The 21,149-nt window shown below is 40.8% G+C and overlaps 1 protein-coding gene across 5 annotated transcripts in view; it reads right to left on the reverse strand.

Moving 5' to 3' along the window:
* The window catches only part of LOC126259326 (condensin-2 complex subunit G2-like), a 306,542-nt gene that overhangs the window by 197,942 nt on the left and 87,451 nt on the right, over positions 1–21,149 (reverse strand). For all 5 annotated transcript variants that reach the window (XM_049956017.1, XM_049956015.1, XM_049956013.1 and 2 more), the window contains exons 7-8: positions 7,316–7,429; positions 5,830–6,021 (exon numbers count right to left, since the gene is read on the reverse strand). In XM_049956017.1, the coding sequence (XP_049811974.1) occupies positions 5,830–6,021; positions 7,316–7,429 (306 nt within the window). The remainder of the gene's footprint in view (positions 1–5,829; positions 6,022–7,315; positions 7,430–21,149) is intronic.

Raw genomic sequence — 21,149 nt, forward strand, 5'->3', positions numbered from 1 at the left:
AAAGGTGGGAATTTAAGGAGATGGGACCTGGATAAACTGAGAGAACCAGAGGTTGTACAGAGTTTCAGGGAGAGCATAAGGGAACAATTGACAGGAATGGGGGAAAGAAATACAGTAGAAGACGAATGGGTAGCTATGAGGGACGAAGTAGTGAAGGCAGCAGAGGATCAAGTAGGTAAAAAGACGAGGGCTAGTAGAAATCCTTGGGTAACAGAAGAGATATTGAATTTAATTGATGAAAGGAGAAAATATGAAAATGCAGTAAATGAAGCAGGCAAAAAAGGAATACAAACTTCTCAAAAATGAGATCGACATGAAGTGCAAAATGGCTAAGCAGGCATGGCTAGAGGACAAATGTAAGGATGTAGAGGGTTATCTCACTAGGGGTAAGATAGATACAGACTACAGGAAAATTAAAGAGACCTTTGGAGAAAAGAGAGCCACTTGTATGAATATCAAGAGCTCAGATGGAAACCCAGTTCTAAGCAAAGAGGGGAAAGCAGAAAGGTGGAAGGAGTATATAGAGGGTCTATACAAGGGCGATGTACTTGAGGACAATATTATGGACATGGAAGAGGATGTAGATGAAGATGAAATGGGAGATACGATACTGCGTGAAGAGTTTGACAGAGCACTGAAAGAACTGAGTCGAAACAAAGCCCTGGGAGTAGGCAACATTCCATTAGAACTACTGACGGCCTTGGGAGAGCCAGTCCTGACAAAACTCTACTGTCTGGTGAGCAAGATGTACGAGACAGGCGAAATACCCTCAGACTTCAAGAAGAATATAATAATTCCAATCCCAAAGAAAGCAGGTGTTGACAGATGTGAAAATTACCGAACTATCAGTTAATAAGTCACAGCTGCAAAATAGAGTCGAGGGGCATGAAAGGAAAGCAGTGGTTGGGAAGGGAGTGAGACAGGGTTGTAGCCTCTCCCCGATGTTATTCAATCTGTATATTGAGCAAGCAGTAAAGGAAACAAAAGAAAAATTTGGAGTAGGTATTAAAATCCAGGGAGAAGAAATAAAAACTTTGAGGTTCGCCGATGACATTGTAATTCTGTCAGAGACAGCAAAGGACTTGGAAGAGCAGTTGAACGGAATGGACAGTGTCTTGAAAGGAAGGTATAAGATGAACATCAACAAAAGCAAAACGAGGATAATGGAATGTAGTCGAATTAAGTCGAGTGATGCTGAGGGAATTAGATTAGGAAATGAGACACTTAAAGTAGTAAAGGACTTTTGCTATTTGGGGAGCAAAATAACTGATGATGGTCGAAGTAGAGAGGATATAAAATGTAGACTGGCAATGGCAAGGAAAGCGTTTCTGAAGAAGAGAAATTTGTTTACATCGAGTATAGATTTAAATGTCAGGAAGTTGTTCCTGAAAGTATTTGTATGGAGTGTAGCCATGTATGGAAGTGAAACATGTACGATAAATAGTTTGGACAAGAAGAGAATAGAAGCTTTCGAAGTGTGGTGCTACAGAAGAATGTTGAAGATTAGGTGGGTAGATCACGTAACTAATGAGGAGGTATTGAATAGGATTGGGGAGAAGAGAAGTTTGTGGCACAACTTGACTAGAAGAAGGGATCAGTTGGTAGGGCATATTCTGCGGCATCAAGGGATCATCAATTTGGTATTGGAGGGCAGCGTGGAGGGTAAAAATCGTAGAGGGAGACCAAGAGATGAATACACTAAGCAGATTCAGAAGGATGTGGGTTGCATTAGGTACTGGGAGATGAAGGAGCTTGCACAGGATAGATTGGCATGGAGAGCTGTGTCAAACCAGTCTCAGGACTGAAGACTATAATAACAAGAACAATATTAGACAAACTATATAGCATATTTAATTGCATTTCATATTTAAAGCATCTCTCAATAGCGTGCTATCATTCCATTATTTCACAAATATTAATAACAACCAGACTAATAAACAACTGCTAAACGAAAAGGCAGATGAAGCACTTCGGTGATATTCGGATCGTGCCCAACTTGGATGGTGGGCGAAGTGGTTCAGCTGCAAGATCAGAGCTGGACTGACAGTCTTGCAGGACAGACGTGTCTGCCATGGTCGGTATCAGTGAAGACCTTATTAGTGATGCATGGGTTACAAATGTGAGAGCTGGTTCAGCAGTCTCAGAGGATGGACATATTGTCCACTGCGGTGTCAGTTAGGACTTAATTTTCAATGTCTAGTTTGTAAATGTGATAGCTGATTCGGCAGTCTCGGGGGACAGATAAGTTGTATATGCAGTTCATTATTTTGTTGAAGAATAGAAAATATTTGCGACTCTAAAGTGGAATGTAATGTGCAGTTTATCGTGTTCTGCCAATAAAAAGCAAGTGGCATCCCTTATAAACACAATGATTGGAAATTTAATTATTTTTAAAATAACAGTTCCTCACTAAGAGCTTCTTACAGCATCAAGATGGATTCATGAACTACATGCTGTTTCCTGTGCAGGGACAACAATTATAGCAGACCTGCAGGTGGATGAACATTTATTAGAACTTATGCACTCCATTCAGGGCATATATATGTCACACCCTCTTTAACTCCCTCTTTTTCAACTTGTCATAAGCCTCACAACTGATCAAGGGATGTGCTGCTTCAGAGGCAGAATAGGATTCAGAGTGTATATGAAAAGCAAACCAAATAACTGCAGGATCAATCTCTATTTACTGTGTGACTCAACAACAGGTTATGCTTTGAATTGTGATATTTACACAGGTAAAGCAAACAATGTAGATAACTCTGTCTTGTCAGTAATTGGGAGGTTATGTGAAGATTATTTTGGCAAAGCACACTGCATTTATATGGATAGGTTCTACACAAGCCTCGCTGTGTTGGACTACCTGTGGCAGGATAAAACTTTGGGTGCAGGAACTGTAATGAAAAACAGGAAGGGTCCACCTAATGAAATGAAGACTGTGAAGCTTAGGAAGGGGAAAATGATGTTTTTGGGGAAGGAATATTTACTTGCAATAAAATGGAAATCAACCAGGGATGTGTACTGTCTTTTGACCAAACATTGAGCAACTTCAGCAGTTGGTAGTACTAGAAACAAAGAGGAGCAAGTAGAGAGATGTAAACCAGATGTTGTAATACACTGAAACAAGGGTAAAACTGGAGTAGACAGGGTTGACCACCTATCAAGCTATTATTCTTTCTGTCAGAAGACACTGAAATGGTGGAAAAAGGTTTTCTTTCACTTGTTTCTTTTAACATTGGTGAATAGTTGCGTTGTGCACATACATACAACCAAAAAAACATCATCTCTGGCATGCTTCATTAAGGCTTTAGGTAAGCAGCTAGCAACTCAAGGTGGTGTGGAGGAGCTTTAAGATTCACAAGGTGGAACATCAACAAGTGCGGACAGAGTGTTTGGGTATCACTTCCCAGAAAAGATCCCAGGTACAGCATGTAAACAAAGTGTAGCAGGTGCTGTAAAGTGTGTGTTGGTACAGGCAAAAGAAGAAACTGGGAAAAGAGTAAGAAAAGAAACACAATGGTGGTTGGTGTAAGCAGTGTAATGTGAGTCTCTATGTACCTGACTGTTTCAAAGAGTACCACACCCGAATAAATTATTCTTGATAAAAAGCTACACTTCTGTATTAAATTTTTCTTGTATGCACATTTTTTTCCAATAAAATATGTTCTTTTGTACATGCTTATTTCTTTCAAGCATTAAAAATAATAAGTTTTAGAAGTTAGAATTTTTTTCTTTTTTGGAAAAACATTTTACTTCCAAAATTCTAGAAAAAATGTCATTTATGTTCAGAAAATACTGTATAACAGCATTAGAAAGAAGCAGTTTCAAACTTTGATGTATATGGTTTACTATCTTTATATTTTCTTCAAGACTTTTCTAAAAAGTCGGTGAAATTGCTTGAAAAGTCCAGAGGGACAAACCATGTCTAAACCGCTCAGTGTGGAAAGTGTTAAGAAATATTACAACAAAAGTAAAATACGAGTTTTTACTATTTAGGCGACAAAATTACTGATGATAGCCACAAAATATAGGGTGGCCATAGCAAGGAAACAATTTCTGAAGGAGAAAAATTTATTCACATCCTATAAAAGTTTAAGTGTGTGGAACTCTTTTCTGAAAGTATTTTTCTGAAATGTGGCTTTATATCAAAGTGAAATGCATATTTTAAACAGAAAAGACAAAATGGGAACAGAAACTTTTGAAAAGTGGTGTTTCAAGTAGAATCCTGAAGAGTGCCTCTACTCTTCAGTAACTAATGAAGAGGTACTGAATAGAATTAGGGAGAATAGAAATGTATGGTAGAACTTGACAAAAACAAGGCATAGCTACACAGGACACATCCTGAGGCATCACAGATTATTTAATTGGATTAGGGAGCCTTTGCCTGTAGAGAGGACAATTAGATCAGAATCTGCTTTGAGACTATGTATGGCTAATGTTTCCTCTGCTGAAAGGTTGGTGTCCTTAGGAAGGGACCTCGGGAAGGATGATGAGGCCAAGTTAGAGGTAAGGAATTCCTGGAAGGTGGTTTGGTGGAGGGGGGGGGGGATCATGGCTGGATGGTTGTATGAACTGAGAGAGGCACAGTGCAATGTTAGAATTAGGTCAGCTTTGGTTGGTGGGATTGGTGGCAAAGAAGTGTTTCCATTGCAGGAATCAGAAAAAGGAGAGGAGGTCTTTGGTGAGTCGAACATGGCTAAATTTGCGTGTAGAGCTAAAGGTGAGGCCTTTGAATACGACTGAAACTTCTGTGGGGCTGAGGATTTTGGTGGAAAGATTAACAACAGTGTTCTGGGATTGTTTAGGCTCTGGATTTGGCATGTTGATAAAGATTTTTGGGGGACATGGCAAGTTGAAAAGGTACACTACGCAGGATCTGGATGCTACGGGCGGTTGCCAAGGAGGAACACTGTGGGTATAATAGTGGTTGGACAGAGGTGCCGCAAAGCAGCTGCAAGTTGTTTGCAGCTTGGATAACTTATGGAGTTTGGGTCTAGAATGTTCTTCCAGTTGCTTGAGAGCAAGGAACTCAATTTCAGAGATGTGAGGTGTGTAGTAGGGACTGCACAATAGCTATTTCTTGTGTAGTTGGCAGAGATTGTTCTAGAATACCTGTGGCATGGAAATGTGTTTTTGCAGTACCAGGTTTGTGAGGACAGGGTCTGGCAGAATCTGAAAAGGTCAAGGTCATTATGAAAGGAGGGGTGGGATTCAGAAAAAGGAATTTTTACTATCGGACCATTGGAGGGGGGTTCCATGGTTTAGGCAGTATTTAAGGAACAGAATGTGGAACTGGGTTTAGCCAGGGAAAGTGATACTTCTCAGAACTGGTGCAGAAAGATGGAGCAGGCGTCTAGTGCAGCAGGAATGGTATCAGGGGAACAGGAAATGATGTAGGAAATGTGCAGATAAAGGTTTTGGGTGGTCACGTAGCTGTGTGTTGTGCACACACGAGATTGTTGATACATTGGGGCTCAGAAGTCAAAACAGTCGCACTCCGGTTGGAGCTGCTGGTGTTGCGGCCATGTGGGCGTCAGGTTTGCCTGCTTGTGTGAAAGTGTGTGTGTGTTTTCTTTTGCTAAACAGGGCCTTGGCCAAAAGCTATAATGTGTAACAGTTCTTTCCATGACAAATAATTCTTAATTTGTGGATGTGGATGTATGACAATCAACAACATGTGCAACCTCTGATACTTACTGAAAACCAACCAAACTAATTTTAAGTACAAAAAGAAGAAATTTCAGTGAAATGCGCCTGAAAATGAATTAATCTTTTATCATTTCCAGGTGTGTTTTAGCTTTCTTTATTACTCTGTCAAAGACAGGCACTCACCTTAAGGTTTCGCCACAGAATTGGTTCGTACAGAGTCGCCAGCATGGAACGGACTTGGGTATTTGATTTATGAGTGTGGAATGCATGAAGTATGGTGAGCACTTTCTGACCTAATTGGCTCATTTCCAACACTTGCCTCTTCAAATCCATAATGCGTGCCATGAAGTCCTGAATCAAGTACTCTTCAATAAACTGAAACAGGATTTCTTTTTTAGTGTAGTTTAAGACTAAAAATAAATAACATTGCAAAGTAGTGCAGAGAAAGAGAGCAAAATTATCACAGTACATTTGGTGAAAAACAAAGGCAAAAGATAGACAAGTGGGAAATATTCATCTTGATGTTGTTATGCCTCAGTGTGAAAAGACACAGCATCTGCATCTGCATCTGAGTGGATCCTAACAGGGCAGAATAATTGGTTTCTTTATACTAAAATCTCCACTAGAAGATTAAAATACTATTATAATGATGCAAGTGAGAATTAATTCCAAAAACCTAAGGTTTTGTTGTCAATTACATCACATTTTTATCTATGTTTTGTGATTCAGTCTCAGATAAATGGGAAATATGAGGGTTGACTGAAAAGTAATGCCTCCACCTTCGTAACTCTTCAACAGTTGTCAGCATTGGTATGCGACACGTACTGGCTTGTTCTGTAGCCTCTTCTCTACAGCTCCAGTTGGCGGGAAGCCTTAGCATTGAACGGCTGTGTTGTTACAGTGTAAAGTATGGAACCCAGCGCAGAAGGCTGGTCAATGTGATTTAAGCAACGTGCAGTCATTGAATTCTTGGCAGCAGAATGTGTCACCCCAAAGGAGATTCATCAGAGATGTTGATGTGAGAACTGTGCATCACTGGGCGAGCAGCATGAGAGGAGCTCCTGGCAAATTTCAAGTCTGTAAGCTTTCATTTCAGGAGTCAGCATCATGCACAGATTTTCCGATAGCCGGGCAAAGCAATAATGTGACCCACACGTTCCTGTGAAATGCCGATTGTGCTTGCAATTTCTCTCTGAATGATACAACGATCGTCCTGAATCAATCTGTCAACATTTTGCTTTAGAAACTCAGTGGTTGCTGTCACAGGACGTCCAACTCTTTGTTTGTCATGCAGGTCAGACGTTCCCACTTCAATTTCTTTAAACTTACTCACCCAACGAGGCACAGTACTCACATCAACACAATCACCATAAACTGCTTTCATTCTCTGATGAATCTCCTTTGGGGTGACACCCTCTGCTGTCAAGAATTCAATGACTGCACATTGCTTAAATCACATTGACCGACCATCTGCGCAGGGTTACATTACTCTGTAACAAGACAACTGTTCAATGCTAAGGCTTCCCGCCAACTGGGGCTGTAGAGAAGAGGCTATGGAACAAGCCAGTACCTGCCGCATACCAGTGCTGCCAACTGTTGAAGAGATATGAAGGTGGAGACATTACTTTTCAGTCAACCCTCGTATGATGACAGTATCAATGGGACTCACCTTCCTCATACCTGTGTCCGCTACAGACCAGGCTGTATAATATATATCACCATATGCCTTGGCAATATTTCTATTGCATTCAAGAAGAAATCCTTTACAGACTCCATGCATGTCCTGTAACAACAACAACAACAACGTGATACCAACATAAATAGTAGATCATTCATTATGGAAAGCAGCACTGCTGAAAGAGTAATTCATGTAATTTCAACATGTCACTGCCGAGATACCAATGTGCCAGTCTCACACCTTGGACATGCTAGAGGCAGAGAATCATGGTTTGTTGTAAAACATTTAGCAGTTCTCAAAGTTTTTTTCTGTTTTGTCAGAATTTTAATGTGCGCCTCGCATTTTAGAACATTAAGACAATATTTGAGTTCTGCTCATTAGACATCAGCACTGCAGCACCAACAGTTCTGATTGCGTCAATGATTCCTACATGAAGTATAGTAAATGTCATTCACTGGTGGTGTGCACACACAATCCTTAACGTAACCCCACAAAAAGAAGTTCCATGATGTGACAATAGGAGAGCGCGACAGCCATGTAGTGGAACCGTCAGGACTCATCCAGCTCTCAGGAATAGTGTCATTCAGTATGTCCTGCACAACAAATAACTTTAGGAGGCTCTATTAAAATGAAGCTTGCACTCTGTCAACATAGGTTTCAGAACAGGTGGACATCCTGTAGGAAGGTCTTTGACACTGCCTATATCTTTAAAATTTTTGAACCACCTCGTTTTGATTGTTTTTGCTGCTGGTACCCTACCATACTGCACTTGTTATTCTGCAGTACCATTGTCACAGATTTGAATTCTGCATACCAGATGACACATTGCACTTCCTTCTTGGTACACAAAACGGGTCAGAACACTGTTGCAGAAACAATGAAACAAACATGCCAAATTTAAAGACACAAAATCCCCAAGATCGGCGATCTTTTACAGAAGCTCGAAATTTAGCGTGGGCTTCAATGCGAGATGCTTATAACAGTTTCCACATCGAAACTTTGTCTTGAAACCTTGCAGAAAATCCAAAGAGATACTGGTCGTATGTGAAGTACGTTAGCGGCAAGAAACAAATAATGCCTTCTCTGCGCGATAGCAATGGAGATACTATCGAAGACAGTGCTGCCAAAGCAGAGTTACTAAACACAGCCTTTGGAAATGCTTTCACAAAAGAAGACGAAGTAAATATTTCAGAATTCAAATCGAGAACAGCTGCCAACAGGAGTAATGTAGAAGTAAATATCCTCGGAGTAGTGAAGCAATTTAAATCACTTAATAAAAGCAAGTCTTCTGGTCCAGTCTGTATACCAATTAGGTTCCTTTTGGAGTATGCTGAGGCATTAGCTCTATACTTAACAATCATATACAATCGTTCGTTCTACGAAAGATCTGTACCCAAAGACTGGAAAGTTGCACAGGTCACACCAATATTCAAGAAAGGTAGTAGAAGTAATCCACTAAATTACAGGCCTATATCATTAACGTTGATATGCAGCAGGATTTTGGAACATATATTGTGTTCAAACAATATGAATTACCTCGAAGAAAACTATCTATTGACACACAGTCAACACAGGTTTAGAAAACAACATTCCTGTGAAACACAACTAGCTCTTTATTCACATGAAGTGTTGAGTGCTATTGACAAGGGACTTCAGATCGATTTCGTATTTCTGGATTCCTGGGAGACTTTTGACACTGTACCATGCAAGCGGCTTGTAGTGAAATTGCATGCTTATGGAATATTGTCTCAGTTATGTGACTGGATTTTTGATTTCCTGTCAGAGAGGTCACAGTTCGTAGTAACTGACGGAAAGTCATAGAGTAAAAGAGAAGTGATTTCTGGCCGTCCCCAAGGTAGTGTTATAGGCCCATTGCTGTTCCTTATCTATATATACGATTTGGGAGACAATCCGAGCAGCCGTCTTAGGTTGTTTGCAGATGACACTGTCGTTTATCGACTAATAAAGTCATCAGAACATCAAAACAAACTGCAAAACGATTTAGAAAAAATATCTGAATGGTGCGAAAAGTGGCAGTTGACCCTAAATAACAAAAAGTGTGAGGTCACCCACATCACTGCTAAAAGGAATTTGTTAAACTTCGGTTACACGATAAATCAGACTAATCTAAAAGCCATAAATTCAACTACGTACTTAGGTATTACAATTACAAACAACTGAAATTGGAAGTAACACATATAAAATGTTGTGGGGAAGGCCAACCAAAGACTGCATTTTATTGCCAGGGCACTTAGAAAATGTAACAGATCTACTAAGGAGACTGCCTACACTACACTTGTCCGTCCTCTTTCAGAATACTGCTGCGCGGTGTGGGATCCTTTCCAGATAAGAATGACAGAGTACATCGAAAAAGTTCAAAGAAGTGCAGCACGCTTTGTATTATCGCGAAATGTGGGATAGAGTGTCACAGATATGATACAGGATTTGGGCGGGACATCATTAAAAGAAAGCCGTTTTTCGTTGCGACGGAATCTTCTCACGAAATTTCAATCACCAACTTTCTCCTCCGAATACAAAAATATTTTGTTGACATGGACCTACATAGGGAGAAACTATCACCTCAATAAAATGAGGGAAATCAGAGCTCGTACGGAAAGATACAGGTGTTCGTTCTTTCCACGCATTATACGAGATTGGAATAATAGAGAATTGTGAGGGTGGTTTGATGAACCCTCTGCCAGACACTTAAATGTGATTTGCAGAGTATCCATGTCGATGTAGATGTAGTTCTAGTCTGTTGCCATTTTGATGAACCCCAAGTCAAATCTGCAACAAAGGACAAAATGGGGAGTGGTGCTGGGCCATACAGATCCTTCCCTCCACCACCAGCTTCACTGAACTACACAGATGGGAGTTATTCTTACAATACATCCTTTGCTTCCATAACCCTTCTGGCCTCTATCTCCACCACACCCTCCATCCAATAGTGTTCCCTTCCTTTCTTCCGTCAACCCCTCTCATTTCACGTCCCCACGCCACCTTCAGTCCACAGTGCTCCCCACTGGCCCAGGCAGCCGTGCATCACGCGCCTAGCCCATGTACCTGCCACCCCTCCCTCTCGCATTCCTAGCCAGCGAACCAGCTGTCTGTCTCTGAACCACTAGCTGCCCACCACCAATCCATCTCCCTGTGTCCTGCCTCTCACTCCCTCTACCCACCCCACACAACACAACTCCCACCACAGCCTAATCAACCTGCCAAAATGCAGCACTGGCACTGTTTATCTGGCTGGCACCACATAGGGGGAAAAGCGCACAAGCAAGTGCATGTGTATGTGTGTGTCTTTTACTCGAGCTCAAAAAAGGATTACTCTGAAAGCGAGCGAGGTTTTTTTTTTTTTTTTTTTTTGTGTTTCTGTTGACAACTGAACATTCTGCTTTCCAGTGAGTAGTCTCTTTTAAGCCAAAAGTATTTATAACAGGGGGAAAAAGGAACTCTGAGAGCTGCTAAACATTTTACAACTAAACACAGTTCTCTGTCTCTAATAATTTCCAAGTTACAATTTTTTGAGATATTAGCAGAACTTTATGGGCACACACTACATATTTACATTTTAAACTGTTCTTTATGGCAAAATGAAAACTATACTCTTTTTTTCAGTAATATGAAAACAAATCACATACAAATCGAAATATGGATATTATCAACACATCCTTCATTATTTTAGTGTTCTATAGTCTGCTTTCTGTTTGTTTGGAGCAGATATTATTATTTATAAAACTATATGTAACTGATATCCAAGCATGAAATAAAATAAATATAATGCATGAACTCTTAATCTGCTTCATTTAATTCATCACAGATCAAATGAATAAAATACACTCCTGGAAATGGAAAAAAGAACACATTGACACCGGTGTGTCAGACCCACCATACTTGCTCCGGACACTGCGAGAGGGCTGTACAAGCAATGATCACATGCACGGCACAGCGGACACACCAGGAACCACAGTGTTGGCCGTCGAATGGCGCTAGCTGCGCAGCATTTGTGCACCGCCGCCGTCAGTGTCAGCCAGTTTGCCGTGGAATACGGAGCTCCATCGCAGTCTTTAACACTGGTAGCATGCCGCGACAGCGTGGACGTGAACCGTATGTGCAGTTGACGGACTCTGAGCGAGGGCGTATAGTGGGCATGCGGGAGGCCGGGTGGACGTACCGCCGAATTGCTCAACACGTGGGGCGTGAGGTCTCCACAGTACATCGATGTTGTCGCCAGTGGTCGGCGGAAGGTGCACGTGCCCGTCGACCTGGGACCGGACCGCAGCGACGCACGGATGCACGCCAAGACCGTAGGATCCTACGCAGTGCCGTAGGGGACCGCACCGCCACTTCCCAGCAAATTAGGGACACTGTTGCTCCTGGGGTATCGGCGAGGACCATTCGCAACCGTCTCCATGAAGCTGGGCTACGGTCCCACACACCGTTAGGCCGTCTTCCGCTCACGCCCCAACATCGTGCAGCCCGCCTCCAGTGGTGTCGCGACAGGCGTGAATGGAGGGACGAATGGAGACGTGTCGTCTTCAGCGATGAGAGTCGCTTCTGCCTTGGTGCCAATGATGGTCGTATGCGTGTTTGGCGCCGTGCAGGTGAGCGCCACAATCAGGACTGCATACGACCGAGGCACACAGGGCCAACACCCGGCATCATGGTGTGGGGAGCGATCTCCTACACTGGCCGTACACCACTGGTGATCGTCGAGGGGACACTGAATAGTGCACAGTACATCCAAACCGTCATCGAACCCATCGTTCTACCATTCCTAGACCGGCAAGGGAACTTGCTGTTCCAACAGGACAATGCACGTCCGCATGTATCCCGTGCCACCCAACGTGCTCTAGAAGGTGTAAGTCAACTACCCTGGCCAGCAAGATCTCCAGATCTGTCCCCCATTGAGCATGTTTGGGACTGGATGAAGCGTCGTCTCACGCGGTCTGCACGTCCAGCACGAACGCTGGTCCAACTGAGGCGCCAGGTGGAAATGGCATGGCAAGCCGTTCCACAGGACTACATACAGTGCTCGAAATTGGTTCCATGCTTGTAGCTTCATTCTCTACGATCGTCTCCATGGGAGAATAGCAGCCTGCATTGCTGCGAAAGGTGGATATACACTGTACTAGTGCCGACATTGTGCATGCTCTGTTGCCTGTGTCTATGTGCCTGTGGTTCTGTCAGTGTGATTATGTGATGTATCTGACCCCAGGAATGTGTCAATAAAGTTTCCCCTTCCTGGGACAATGAATTCACGGTGATCTTATTTCAATTTCCAGGAGTGTAGTTAATGGTACCTGTTCACTTGATGACTCTTCTAGAATAGGAGATAATTATATTTTACTGTTCCTCATCACAAACTGTTGACATTTCACCTAAAGAAATCCTTCCTGTGGATATCGTCGATGAAGAAACAATACCACATAACTGAAAAATTTCCGATTTTTCGTTTTTCAGTCAGATGATGTCGTTGACCGTACGCACATCTGCTCTTAACGCCGTAATGCCAAATTTTTAATTATTTACCATGAAAAAATTATCTAAAACAATACTGCGTATGTGACACAGCAAATAAATAGATGGCAATACAGCGGAACTGTAGAGGATTAAATACCACGTATCTACAATCTATGGATACTGTAAACAATACCACGTAAATACAAAAGCGCGCGCAGCCACAGAACATTGCTAACTGCCTTATTACGTATTTAACAGTGCTCGAAATTGGTTCCATGCTTGTAGCTTCATTCTTGATAATCGACAGCGATATAAATGAGGATCTTTTTACTGAAGAAGAAATTGTTTCTCAGCTGAAATCAGCTTATGAAAGTGGAGAATCGTTCTTGAGAATGACTGACAGCGGTAAGAAAATTGTTTTATTATTCACCTTTGAATGTTAGTAACATCGCAAGTGCCTTATTGTGATATAAATCAGAACGCCCCCACTTCACTCGTTCTGTGCTTTATTCATTTCTGCCAAAGATTTCTAGACTGTCCACTTTCTTGTAGGATCTCCTGTAAATGCAGAACAAACAACAGGCGAAAAAAGTCGTAACGCTGAAGTTACATTTACCTAAGGAGAATTAATTTCGTATATGGGGTTCTCGGTTACTGTTCCTGCAACATCTAATGACGCAGGTAAATTTTCTTGGGATTATAGTTAATAGTATTACTGATGCCATCATTCTCATAAATACATGAATTTGAGTTTCATCTTTGTCTGCTTAAATTAATTTATAAATATTTTTCCATCTAGAAACTTCAGTGGTTGTATCCAACAATGCTCAAAATGAAACCACAGTCACAGTTTCCGCTAGAGATGACAGTACTTCACACTCATTGCTATGCGATGGTGCTCATTGTTTGCCAAACACTGGATAAATTATCGGAAGATCACGGGAGCAATAATGATGCTGACAGTGAAGGCCAACAATTTTATGGTGACGTAAGGAGTGACAGGAAAAGGAAGTCTAAACCACATCCTGAAGATTGGAAGAAAAATGCCAGTATTCTGAGAATGCATGGACAGGCGTATATTGGATACAAAAGAAGTCGAATTGGTAAAATCACTCATGATACTCCAAGAGAGGCACGAAAATTAGGTCCAACATGTACTTCGAAGATGTGCCAGAAATCCGTTCAAAGAAAGTGTCATCAATTTTCCGCTGATGAGGAGCTGGCAGTCTTTAATACATTTTGGGAAACAATGTCATGGGATCAGAGGAAGGTTTACATTATCAACCTTGTGGATGTAATTCCAACCAAACATCCAGGGAAGAACACTGGCGAATCCAGGAGAAAAGGGACGCTCATTTATCATTTGAAAAATGAGATGGGAAAACATAAAGTATGTAAAAAGAGATGTTTCTCGATACTCTTGGGATTAAAGAATGGACTGTCCAATATTGGTTGGGTAATTCCACACATGGGATGAGTCCTGATACAGAACTGTCACGATCTCGAATCAAACAGGCGAAGAAGAAAGACGAGAGAACCTTCTTCTTGCACTCTCTTCTGAAACTTCCGTCACATTACTGCAGGAAATCCTCCTCGAAGTTGTACCTTGAGCCTATTCTACAATACAAACAACAGCTGTATGGACTCGAAAAATGTCATGCGGAGAAGATTTCACCATTAAGTCGGGCTACCTTTAACCTGATTTTAGAAGATGGTAATATTACCTTATTTTCCCCCAAGAAAGACCAGTGTGACTTGTGTTGTAGTTACAGGCTTGGTAACTTGAGTGAAGACGTGTGGAAGCAACACGCAGAACGGAAAGAGCAGGCAAGGATGCAAAAGGATGCTGACAAGAAAGAAGCCCAGCAGAAGCTCTGCTCAGTGTACACCATGGACTTACAGGCCATGAAAGCAGCTCCATTTTTAAGTGCAAGCGCAGTTTATCATAAAACTAAGTTGATTGTTCATAACTTTACAATGTATACTTTAGAAAGTCGTATTGCAGTATGTTACTGGTTCGATGAAATGCAAGGTGATTTGGTTGCATCATGTTTTGCCTCATGCATCATGGACACCCTATCCAGAACGATTAAGGAAAATCCCATTCAAGTCATTCTGTATTCTGACGGCTGCACATATCAGAACAGAAATGTGATATTATCAAATACTCTTTTAAAATTAGCAATTGATACTGGAGTATTGATTACACAAAAGTTTTTGGAGAAAAGCTATACTCAGATGGAATGTGACTTAGTTCACAGCTCCATTGAGTGCAAGCTTAAAGGACGTGAAGTTACACTTCCTAGCCAATACAATCTGATATCTAAAGAAGCGAGTAAAAACCAATAGGCATATGAAGTCCATTACCTAGATTATTTCTTTTTCATCAACTACGCAGAGAAAAGTTTGTGGCTGTACAACTCAATTAGGCCTGGAAGAGCTATAAAAAATGTGCATACAGTTACTGATCTGAGGGTGCTACAGACCACCCAAATGGTATTATTTACTACAAGCGCTCTTTCAACAAGGTGTGGCAAGAATTACCGAGGCATCCGAGGAAAATTATTGGAGATGTTTGCTTTCCGAAACTATACAAGGAAAGACTGAAAATCAAGAAATCCAAACGGGATCATTTACAACAACTTAAATCTGTTCTTCCTAAAGACTGTCATAGTTATTATGACAACAATCCTTATGAACGAAAATTATCGTGGAGGTAAGTGTGTGACGAGTATCAGTGCAGTGTAATTCTCTGTTGCTGCTTTGAGTGACATTTAGGATTTTTCTTGAACAAATGTGCAGACATTATCGGAACTATGTAAACAGTATATTTATTTAAAATGTTTCTATGAAATCTTTCAATAAAAAATGATTAATGCTCCAAAACTTGTTCTTACTAGCTTTCTCAGCACCAAATACCAATGTAAATTTGTCAAGTCGTGCCGGGAGACTGACAAACAAATACCGCGTAAGTAACAGATCATGGCACAAATACCGAGACAATTCCGCGTATGTGCCCTAATTAAGCTTTCTAAAGCGTATTTTTTTTTGTTTGTTTCACATTTTTATTTGATCCAATATTTCCTTGCAGTGCTACGATGCAAATTTAGTGCCACTGTGAAATGTATTAGGCATTTTAGACAGTTTTCTGTCTCTCGTGTAAAATTCTTATTTTGCTATGGTATTGTTTCTTCACTGATGATATAATGTATCTGACAATAACATGGAGTCCAGCACTCTGCCACCATCATCAGTTTGCTGGTTCAAGAACAGGCTTCTTATGAACACAAGCTTCGCGCAAGCTACATTTATATCAAAGACTTCAGTTAAGAGGGACACTTTAAATTATAGTACATGATCTACTTGGGTAAGTGAAGAAAGAGTTAAAATGCACTATCCCTAGTCACATGCCAATAACATACCAAACTGATATTCAGGTACCTTATAGTAAAATGTTGCTGAAGTTCAATGCAACTCAAATGTCTGCACATACATCTACATACTCCACATGCCACTGTACGGTGCATGGCAGTACATTGTACCACTACTAATTATTTCCTTCTTGTCCCACTCGCAAATAGAGTGAGGGAGAAACAGCTTTCTATATGCCTCCATATGAGTCTTAATTCCTCTTATCTTATTTTCATGGTCCTTGTGTGAAATGTGTGTTGGTGACAACAGAATCATTCTGGAGTCAGCTTCAAATGCCAATTCTCTAAACTTTCTCAATAGTGTTCCTCAAAAACAATATTATCTTCCCTCCAGGAATTCCCATTTGAATTCCCAAAGCATCTCTGTGATACTTGGGTGTTGTCTGTAGCAAACCTAGCAGCCCGCCTCTGAACTGATGCAATGTCTTTCTTTAATGCAGATTCCACCACTCAAACAGTACTATATGCAGTCTCCTTTACAAATGAACCACACTTTACTACAATTCTCGCAATAAACTGAAGTCAACCACTCACCTTTCCTACTACAATTCACTTTACTACAATTCTCACAATAAAATGAAGTCAACCATTTGCCTTTCCTACTACATTGTTACGTGCTCATTGTATTTCATACAACTCTTCAATGTTATGCTTAGATAATTAATTGATGTGACTCTGTAAAGCAGCACACTACTAATGCCATGCTCAAACATTACAGTTTGTTTTTCCTACTCATCTGCATTAACTTACATGTTTCTACATTTAGAGCTAGCTGCCATTTGCCACACCAACTAGAAATTCTGTCTAATTCATCTTGTATCCTCCTTCAGCCAATCAATGATGACACCTTCATACACATCAAAGCAATAACAATAGCCACAGATTGCTGTTCACCCTGTCCATCAGATATTTACGTATACAAAAAATAACAGCAGTCCTGTCACATTTCCCTGGGGCACTCCTGACAATACCCTTGTCTCTGATAAACACTCATTGTTGAGGACAACATACTGTGTTCTGTTACTTAAGAAGTCTTTGAGCAATTCGTATATCTGAGAACCTATTCTGTATGCTCATACCTTCATTAACTGTCTACAGTGGGGCATGGTGTCAAATGCTTTTCCACAATCTGGAATAGAGAATCTGCCTGTTGCCCTTCATAGACAGTTCACAGTAAACAATGTGAGAAAAGGGAAAGCAGAGTTTTGCACAGGTGATGCTTCCTAAAACTGTGGTGATTTTTGGAGAGAAGCTTTTCCATCTCAAGGAAATTTATGATGATATTATCAAAAGGACAGACTGCTTCTCACTATATACCGCAGACGAAGAGCAGCAGACGGCACACCAAAAAGACAGCTAAACATTTGAGCTTTCAGCCAATAGGCCTTCTTCTAAAATAGACAATAGACAACAGACACCACACACACACACACACACACACACACACACACACACACACTCTCCTTGGCCACTGAGGCCAGGTTCAGCATTGCAGCATCAACAGTTCTCACTGCTTCACTGACTCCTGCACAAGAGGTAACCATGTAATTCATTGGTGTTGCGTACATGTGAACCTTGACATAACCCCACAAAAGGAAGTCTAATGACGTGGCATGAGGAGAGTGTATGAGGCTGGCCTCAGTGTCCAGAGACAGTGGTCGTGTGTGTTTTGAGTTGTGCTTGCGTGAATGTATGTGTTTTGCCAAATTTAGAAGAAGATCTTTTGGTCAAAAGCTTGCACATTTAGTAGTCTTTTCAGTATGCGTGTCCACAACTCAACATCTCCTCTTTATGGTGAGTAGCAATCTATTCTTCTCAAAATATTGTTATTATCCCATCCTAGTTTTTCCACTGTTCAAGGAAATTTATTATATTCAAAATAAGAATATGTTCAAGAATTCTGCAACAAACCGATGTTAAAGAGACTGGTCTTTCTTACATACAGGAGTCACATGTATTTTTTTCCAGTCACTTGTAACTTTACTCTGGGTGAGAGATTCATGATAAATGCAAGCTACGTGTGGGGCCAATGCCGTAGTGTGCTCTCTGTAAAGCCAAATTGGAATTCCATCCAGACATGGTGACTTAATTGCTTTAAACTATTTCAGTTGTTTCTGTAGGCCATGGGTGCCTATTACTATATTCTTTATACAGGAGTCTGTGCGATGGTCAAAGGACAGTACATTTGTACAATTCTCCTGCATGAAATATTTCTTAAATACGAAAATTAAAACTTCACCTTTCCTTTTGCTGTCTTCTAATGTCACATCAGACTGGTCAATGAGTGACTGGATAAAAGTCTTAGAACTGCTTCGTGATTTTACATATGACCAGAACTATCCTGGGTTCTCAGCAAGATTTATGTATGCGACTAGCTGTATGCATCAAACATTGATCTTTTTGCAAACACACAAATCTCTACCAATTTTAGTCTGTCGCCACTTGTGCCATGGGCGCACATGGGGAGGTGCCAGTGGGGGACTACTGCCCCTAGTGAGAATTCATTTAGTTTACAAATATGAAAAAGGCCCTGCAACTGCAAAGCTCAGATTTTTATGACCTACAATACCAGGAACGGATATGCAAAAATCGATAAAATGATATAAAGCATATTATGTAAAGTGAACTAGAGTAACAAAAATCTTTATGTGGTTGGAACTGAAATTACAAAAAGGATATTAATTTAAAATTGCTATGTTTTTCTTTAAGATATCTCACTGTTTGAAGATGTACAAAAATTATTATATTTTCAAGCTACTGCTATGTACGACAGGCAGCATGCAGAGCTTCTCAAAAGTGAGGGAACATTCTTACCCCCAAAAAATCTTTAATACTTGCTGAAAGAACTGGTGTGTACACTTCAATAGTTTTCTTTAGTTAAAAAATGAATCTAAAAAATCAACACTTGAATATCGATACTGCACCAAGTGGACATTATGTTTTTCATACAATATTGTTACAAAATATCGATATTTTTGTTTCAATACCCACACACTGTGCAACTTATCACCAGTAAGTGATACAACAATGACAATTAGAACCATCAAATGTTCAATATGAATGAATAAACTACGGTGCCTATATGATGAAAAACGCCACATTAAATTTTCATTTTTATAGCCAGAATATTTGGTGGCGGTGATGGATTTTGGGGAGGGGACCAAGCGGCGAGGTCGTAGGTCCCAGAACATTTGGGAAAGCAATACCTGTGAACAATGCATAGCTCAAAAAGAAAGAAATATTACATATCAACAAACTTCAAGCGTTACAAATAAGATTTAAAACACTGAAATGAAGCTGTCGATCAACTGCATGATGAAAATATTACGTGTCTATGCAGTCCTATTATGAAAGATTTCCATTGTGAGAGTTCCATCTCAGAAAAGTTGCCTTCCTTGGGAACAAAAAAGTCACCCTCTCAGTTGCCACATCACTACGAGGTGGAATCCAAAATTTTCGGGACTGGTGCTGCCATTTGGAAAGATGGAGTAGTAGACCTTTGCACCACTAGGTGGTGAGAGCTGCATATCTGATGATTCAGTGTGCGGAGTGGCATTCAGCTGGGAGGACATGTTGCGTGTCCACAGTGATTTCCATAATACTCTGTGTTTGGTGTATGGCGATTTTACTATGGATCCGTGAACAGAACAGTGCACGTGTATCAAATTCTGTGCAAATCTCGGAAAAAGTGCTACGGAGACCATTGCAATGATTCAACAAGTGTCTGGGGGACAGACCATGAGCCGTCCCACTGAAAGAGCCCGGGCTCTCCAAGACCCACAACGAGACAGGTGAAGAGCAAAGTGAAGAATATGATCGTTTTCTTTGATACCGAGGGAATCGTGCACAAAGAATTTGTCCCACCCAACCAAACAGTGAATTCCATGTACTTCTGTGACATTTTGTGACGGCTCCGTGAAAACTTGTGGCGACGATGGCCCGAACTCTGGCATAAAGGGAACTGGCTGCTGCATCACGACATGCCCTGTCACACGTCCTTGCTCACCAGGGCCTTTTTGGCAAAAAACAACACGACGGTTGTACCCCAACCATCGTACTCGCCAGATTTGGCACCTTGCGACTTCGTGCTGTTCCCAAAACTGAAACTCTAGTTGAAAGGCCATCGGTTCGACACTCTAGAGAGGATTCAAGAACCATCACTGGCGGTGATAAACACCCTCAAAGAACAGGACTTCCAGAAAATGTTTGACCAGTGGCAGAAGCGCTGGGACCGGTGTGTACATATGGATGGGAACTACTCCAAGGATGACCATTAGTCCACAGGTAAGGTTTTCAACAGATGTCAGCACCAGTCCTGAAGATTTTGGATAGCACCTCGTATGCACGCACATCATCATAAACCTCAAATGGCTGTTGGTATAACAAAACTGTTGTGTAGTAAAACATACCCAACAAAAGCTTACTCCTTCAAAATTCAAATAAAGGTTAACAGCTGTCAGACACTAATTTAAAGTAGCATATTGTGTTCTATTTCTTTTCATTTGTTGAATGGGTGCTCATTTGTACTGTGTGGCTGATATGTACTTGTAGATATAAATAGGAAGCTGTCGTCAATGCAACTACTGTCTTCCTATGCAATCTGACAGTGGGTGGCACTCATAGACAATGAGTTGCAAGTGAGCAGTAATGCATGAATATGGTTTATTCATAATTTTTGCACTGTGAGTTGTAAAAGTATAGTAAACAGAGTGAAAAAAAATGATCGATATTTGTAGCGGTTTTTTTAACTGAAAATGAAAGACATAGAATCGAAACACATACTACCTGCCATGAAATATAAAAAGAAAAGGGTGAGTTAAAATGAAATATCTTTACTAAAGATCATTATAATTGTACTGACAAAGAAAATATAAACCTATAGCTGGATCAGAAAAGCAAATTGACTGACAGCTAGTTGTTTACACGGA

The sequence above is a fragment of the Schistocerca nitens genome, chromosome 5 (assembly GCF_023898315.1).
Source record: "Schistocerca nitens isolate TAMUIC-IGC-003100 chromosome 5, iqSchNite1.1, whole genome shotgun sequence".
Taxonomy (NCBI): domain Eukaryota; kingdom Metazoa; phylum Arthropoda; class Insecta; order Orthoptera; family Acrididae; genus Schistocerca; species Schistocerca nitens.